Source organism: Notothenia coriiceps, unplaced genomic scaffold (assembly GCF_000735185.1).
Source record: "Notothenia coriiceps isolate Sejong01 unplaced genomic scaffold, NC01 NC01_scaffold00003491, whole genome shotgun sequence".
Classification (NCBI taxonomy): Eukaryota; Metazoa; Chordata; class Actinopteri; order Perciformes; family Nototheniidae; genus Notothenia; species Notothenia coriiceps.
Window position 1 is genome coordinate 1 of NW_011336192.1, and position 7,260 is coordinate 7,260.

Below are 7,260 nucleotides of genomic sequence, written 5' to 3' on the forward strand. Positions count from 1 at the left end.
ACACAGACAGACAGACAGACAGACAGACAGACAGACAGACAGACAGACAGACAGACAGACAGACAGACAGACAGACAGACAGACAGACACACACACACACACACACACACACACACACACACACACACACACACACACACACACACACACACACACACACACACACACACACACACACACACACAGTATTAATAAACTTAATGTGTCAGGGTGTGTAGATACAAAATGTAAAATGATTTAGTTATCAGTTGGGGAAATGAGTTCCCTGTCAATAGTGTATTTAGTTCTTTGTTAGCAGTGAATTTACCTGACAATTGTTAAATTAGTTTCTTGCAAAACGTGATATTAGTTTCCTTTTAGTGCTGGAATTAGTTCCCTATAAATAGTGAATTAAGTCCGCTATCAATGGGGTAATTAGTTCCCTGTCATAAGTGGAAATGGTTACCTATTGGAGGTGGAATTACTTTTCTGACAACAGCAATTAGTTTCAATTCAATAGTGAAAACTATTTCTTGAGAGTGAGACAATTAGATCCCTGTAACTGAGGAACAGTTCCCTTTAGGGCACCGCAATTCCCGTTCAATCAGGAAATTCAATGTCGGTTATGAAATAAGTTCATTTTCTGTAAATGAATAAGTTCCCCGTTAGTAGTGAAAATAGTTCTGAATTCCCTTTCAGATGTTACATTATTCCCCTTTCAGCTTTAAAATGGTCTGTTGGTGGTGAATATGTTTTATTTAGGTTGAGACCCAGGTCCATTTAGTTGGTAAAATAGGCAGCTACCCTTGAGGAAAGACCTCGGCGACATTCTGAGTTGAGCAGCCAATGAAGAGCAGCGGTGCGGAGGACAGGATGCAGAGGAAGATGGCCGCGGTGCAGAGTTTACTGGCTCCGCCCACCGAGAGACTCAACCTCCGCATCAGGACGCCGCCGAGCACGGTCCCCAGCACCGCCAGCGGGATGCAAACTCCTCCTGATGGAATCCAGAAAACACAAATTCCATATTTCAGTTGACTGGATATAACTTTAATGGTGGCTGTTTTTACAATGCTCCAAATAGTAGTAGTAGTACAAGCCACTAATTTCACCATTGTAAGGGAACACATTTTACTAGAGACAGGGAGCTTATTTCCCTACTGATAGGTAACTCATTTAACGGGTTGGTAATTATAATTTTGTAAGGAAACCAGTTTCACTTCTGACCGGGAACTCATTACACTACTGTTATGAAACTAATTTAGGAGGTAATTTCACCCCTCAAGGTTCCCGATGTCATACAAACTAAATAACTTTCTCTGAAATGTAATACTTGTGGCTCTTACTGGTGTGATGACTGCAGACAGAGATGGTACAGTACAACAGTACACACATCGTTTACTCAAGTAGAAGTACAGATACTCGTGTTTAAAAAGTAGAAGTACTGACTGAACTTCTTTACTCAAGTAAAAGTAAAGAGGCTTTGAAATGTACTTCAGTAAAAAGTACCCATAACTAGCAGCTGTTTTAAAGAGTACCTGACCTCCCTTTATATTAATAGAACAATAATGTCATTGTTAGCTAATGAATGTTTCCATGGTGACCAACGGCAACATGACAACGTTTCCATTGGTCCCTCTTCTTTAGAGAAGACCAGGAAATGATGGATACACGGATCGTGTTCAAATCAATAGGCACGCAATGACTCTAAATAATAATGATCACGCCACCAAACACACATTCAGACTAAAGGAACCAGCCTGTTTGGAAAATGTGAGAAGTAGAAAGTACAGGTATTTGAGTTCAACATGTAAGAAGTAGAAAGTACAGGTATTTGAGTTCAACATGTGAGAAGTAGAAAGTACAGGTATTTGAGTTCAACATGTAAGAAGTAGAAAGTACAGGTATTTGTGTTCAACATGTAAGAAGTAGAAAGTACAGGTATTTGTGTTCAACATGTAAGAAGTCAAAGTAAAAAGTCATCAGAAAAATAAGTATTGGAGTAAAGTACTGATACCAGAAAAATGTACTTCAGTACAGTAACAAAGTATTTGTATTCCAATACTTCCCACCTCTGCCTGCAGACCAGTGTGCTCTCTCACCTATCATCATGACGGAGAAGGAGACGGTCTGAGTGAACTGTCTCTCGATGAATTTGGACATGAAGGTGGCGAGGCCGGCCAGCAGCGCCGCCAGGTTCACCTGAGCCAGAACCACCAGCAGGTAGATGGGGCTGCGCAGTGTCCGCAGGGCGATACGAGGGAAACCTGAGGAAAAGAGGGAGGGAGGGAGGAAGATGGTGATGATGATGATGATGATGATGATGATGGTGATGATGATGATGATGATGATGATGATGATGATGATGGAGAGGTTTAGCCATAAAAGTCAAAGCCAACTTTATTGTCAATCTTTCAGTTTGTGTGTTGTTACGACCCTGGTCGTTATGTGTATTGTGTGTAGAGATTTTTCCCTCCTCCTGTGTCTGTGTGTGTGTGTGTGTGTGTGTGTGTGTGTGTGTGTGTGTGTGTGTGTGTGTGTGTTTGTTTGAGTTTGACAGATAGTGTGTGTGTGTGTGTGTGTGTGTGTGTGTGTGTGTGTGTGTGTGTGTGTGTGTGTGTGTGTGTGTGTGTGTGTGTGTGTGTGTGTGTGTGTGTGTGTGTGTGAGCAAGCAGGTGGTGCCCGTTAGCTGATTAGCTACCTTCAACAGGCTGATTGGTTCACCTGAAGAAGAGGGGAGCATTTAAGCTTCAGCCATGCCGTCACTCTGCCCTCTCTCTGACTCAGCTTCTCCTGCTCCCAACTGTTGCGTATTTGTATCTGTCCTTTTGTACTTCTGTCCTTGAATATTTTGTAAAACTTGAAAGGCTAGACATAACTTTAATCTGTCCTTGTTGGACACGCCATAAGTCTACGTGAAAGTTTGAAACCCTTTTCCTTTTGGTTGATTCTCGTTTTCTCCTGTTTTTACGTCAGAAAAAGAGAGAGTGCACATTTCATGCTTCCCTTAGATCTGGGCGTAACAGTGTACAGACAGAGAGATCAAAATACCGTTTCCCACAATCCCGAGGAATACAAAATACAAATATGTATACAAATATGGATATACATATATATACACAATCAACAGACACATTTGTACATATGCACACATTGAAGGCCGATACTAGCAGGAATATTAACCCATTTTCTATTCCCAGTAGTTTCAGGTTTCAAGCCTTTATCACTAGTGCTCAGCAGCTACAGTGTAGATATAGCAATGAAAAACTGAAGTCCTCCTCCAACAGAGCAACACAGTGACCTCTGCTCGATGCCCTGCAGTTGCCTCCGCTGCAGACAGGAAGCAGAAGGGAAATAAGAGTCTTACTTTTGAGGAACTGGAGGAGAGATGTTTCCGAGTCAGTCTGCTGAAGCTGCTGCTTGCAGTCCGGCGCCGACTCCACGTCCTCGTCCTCGTCCTGCACAAATATGGAAGCAGAACGTCTCGTTATTTCCCGGCAGGTCTAAAAACCCCTGAGTCTGCAGCTGAAGGTTTACATTAACAGCTCTAAATGACACTTCAGATAAATGTGCATGCTGCAGAATGTGGTCTGTGTTATGAACTCTGCGTACCCAGACATACATCATAGTTTCTTTGGTGAAAGCAGGTTACTCATGAAACAGGCATGTATTTAGTAAATGGCTTAAAGGCTCACATACTACAACATGTTAGTTTTCAGAATGCTAGTTTTGTTAATACTGCCACTGTAGAGGACTGAATATTAAAAACGACATACTATATGTTATGTGGTTTACTCAATTGTTTACAGTGGAGGGTCTGTCAATACATAGACAACACATTTATTTGAATGCATAAAAAACCACCAAAAGATGTCCCTTTCCTAAAAATATTATAAATTAATATTTGTGTCAAAATTCTGTTCTGATTAGTAACCCTAGTTTAAATTATACTTTTAATGCTACTTGTGTTTTATAGAAAGACAAAAATGTACACTTTATATTGCAAATTAAATGATAAGGGGATTTTTCTAAATGTTCACAATCAGGGATACTTCAATAATTTCCGTAAAAAAAGAAATTGAATTCAGATTAAAAATAAGAAATACACTTTTTAAATTATTATATATTGATATTTGTTTCCACTAATGTTGTGTGTCCGCAAAGAAACCCATCACTAAAAGCATCTTACTCATGAAACAAGTACTTCATTAGTTGTTGGGTTGCCTAAAAGCTTTTCTGGTAAACATTCACATGCTCAGAACTTAAATTTGAGTCGGACCTCAGTCGGTCGGCGGGCCTGACATGGTGGTCCAAACGAGAATGTGTGTGTAGGCTTCTCTTCTGTTTACGGCTGGATTTTTAACCTCTGATCAAACACAGAGCCAGGAGCCGAGCCTCTCAGTCGATCAGATGATTTACGACCAAACAAAGGTTAGGGTTCATCTGTCAGGTAGGATCAGCGAGCCCCAAAAACCAGACCCCAAGACCTCAACAAAATAAGAGCATTGAGCAAATGATCTGTTTCTTCATTGTTTATCTTTGTCTAACGGGTTGTTCTTTGTATTTTTGTGTTTTCTTTGTCTTTACATGTTTGTTTGGTCTTTTCATGGTTGTATTGCCTTTTGGTGTTTTTAGTCAGAAGTGTTCACTGCAGATGATTCTGTTTGAGTTTGTGGAGGAGTGCTGGCCACGACACAAAGAAAACATTCAACTGCAAAATAAAAAATGAAGGCGTGATGCCAGCGGGTTGCTCAACATCTTATTATCTGATACGACTCCCTGCGTTCAAACAGAAAGCTGCCAAAGTCCAGAGCTTTATCTAACAGCAGAGTGAGGCCAAGCTTTCGATTTCAGATCCAGCTCCTATAACGTCTTATTTTCAGACCAGTGGAATGAAAACCTGAATATCTTTGTCTGTTTCTGTCGGCAGATTTCTCCTAAACTCACCAAAAGTGAGCATTAAATAACGCCTCATATGCATATTTAAACATATGTCAGAAAACGTATAATATAAAAAAGGATTGTGTTCATGTCAGCAATGAAGTGGTGAAGTTTCATGGTGATATCTGTTCGTTACATTTTGTACCCTATCCACCCGTAGCGATTGTTTTGTAAAATGAAGTTAACCTCATTCTGGGACAAAAGCAGACGAATAGATATGTGAAAAAACATTTAAAGAATTCTCAGGTTGTTATCTGATCAGACCTCTGTCTGCAGAGCGGAGTGCGACAGGTGTGTTATCTGATAAATCTGAGAATGTTTGCACAACATGCAGCAGCCTGCAGGCAATCCAAGAATCACCTGGAGTAACATTTGCAAAGGAGGTCATGTTTGGAAGATTTGGGAGAAAAAATATTATGGTTTTCCTGTAAATTGTGAAATTCAGGTCACATCTAGAAACTCATGATGACTTTTTGGATTGTTAATAATACCAGTCCGGTGGTTGCAGTACAGAACCCAGAGATATATTTACATTAATATGATTTAAAATGGAGAAACATTACTTAGAGGATTTAGCTATTCAATTAAAAAACGTTTCTCTGTATCTGCCTAAAGGAAAGAGCCACAGTCTAACTGTTGATAATCAGACAGCTTTAGGTTCCTGGGAGTGGGAATACTTGTTTGCATATTCATTTAAAGGGGCCCTATTCTGCAACATGCAAGCATACAACTTCATCATCATCATCATCATCACAAAACATTATGCAGCTGAGAGCATCGTATGGTGGACGGACAAAGCTTGAATATATTTGGCTGGTTTCAGGACCAACACATTACTGTGTCCGGTCCCGGGGTCTAAAAGAGAGATGTGGGGGGACAACTTTAAATCAGGTTTTTGTGTTTAAAAATGAAAGTGTTGTTGCTGTCGGCTGTTTTCTCTCACGTTATTTTAGATGGGAACAATGTTGAGCAATACTTCACCTCATGAGTTTGATAGAGCATGAGCTGATGAACCCTTTAACTTTGCTTTGGGGACGGAGCCAGAGACATTCCTGTAGCAGCTTGTTAAGATGAGCCCTTTTTATATTTTGCATCCTGTTTGTCCTGATTGTTTTTGATTAAACTTTATTATTCTGAAACGTATTCTTTGTTTTTATCAAACAAACTTAAATAACCTTTTGGTGTCTATCTGAGTTGGGAAAACACTGAATGTCCTCTTCCAACATGAGAGCAACATGCTAACAAAGGTATCAACTGTAGCTGTGAACATGACAGGATGTGTGATTACCTAGAAGAGCATCAGGACTGTTTGAGGCATATGATAGCTATGTGATTAACATGATGATTCAGCCTCTATGGAGAGAGACATATGACAAGCATGCTCATTTCTGACGTGGAGCTAATCTGAAGTAAACATTGAATACTGCTTTGTATTCCTCCATCTTGTGACTGTGTAACTCCCTCTCTTGGATATCAGCATGTGAAGGACACTGTTCAGGAACTAGTTGATGCTCTGTATGTGATGACTACTTCCATTCTGGAGAGGATCACAGATACATGGATCCTGAGGTTGAAGCTCAAGCCGGGGACCAGGGAGATTTTTCTAACAGCCATGTTTATGTTTGCAGGGCACATACATTGAGTATGTTTAATCCCTAAAGAGTGACCTATGAAAGCAGCCTGACCTTCTTGATGTGGACGAGCTGGCGGATGTCCATGTCGTCGTCACAGTTGCGGACGTCGGGTCTCACCGTCTGCACCACCTGCCGCACGACGGGCACGATGATGTCCCGCCAGGATAGAGACAGAGACTCGCTGTAGAGAAGCTGCTGCAGCAGAGCCATCATGTGGCTGTGGTTGGCCGAGCTGCACAAAGAGAGGTGTCAAAGTCAAAAGTCAAGTCAACTTTATTGTCAATCTTTCAGTTTGTGTGTACAGACAGAGAGATCGAAATGCCGTTTCCCACAATCCAGAATACAAAAATATAAAAATATGTTTATCCTATATATACACAAGGTGGATGAATAGATGAGGATAATATTAAATCAGTAGTTTTTAAAAACAGTTACGCCCATGTAAACCTTTCAAATTTAGATTTCTAAAGTTACTATCATGTTGGATGTATTCCTTTGTAAATGTACATTTACTGTTTGTTATTTTCTCTGTGCAGACGACATGTTATCCAAAGTGTGGATATAATTATTACTATAATTACCAGTTTTCTGGTCATTTAAAGGGGACCTATCATGCAAAACTCACTTTTGTACGTCTTTTATACATGAATATGTGTCCCCAGTGTTCCAGAGAACTCACCAAGTGTCAGAAACACAACCCTCTCTATCT

At 40.4% G+C, this 7,260-nt stretch overlaps 1 protein-coding gene across 1 annotated transcript; it reads right to left on the minus strand.

Annotated features, from left to right (window-relative positions):
• Nucleotides 1–749: 749 nt before the first annotated feature.
• LOC104941526 (solute carrier organic anion transporter family member 2B1-like) lies at nt 750–6,783 on the minus strand (the record flags this gene model as incomplete). The annotated part of the gene is made up of 4 exons (XM_010766629.1): nt 750–973; nt 2,079–2,243; nt 3,344–3,434; nt 6,603–6,783. Coding segments are annotated over 4 exons (631 nt in total), but the record flags the coding sequence as incomplete, so codon positions are not given.
• Nucleotides 6,784–7,260: the final 477 nt, after the last annotated feature.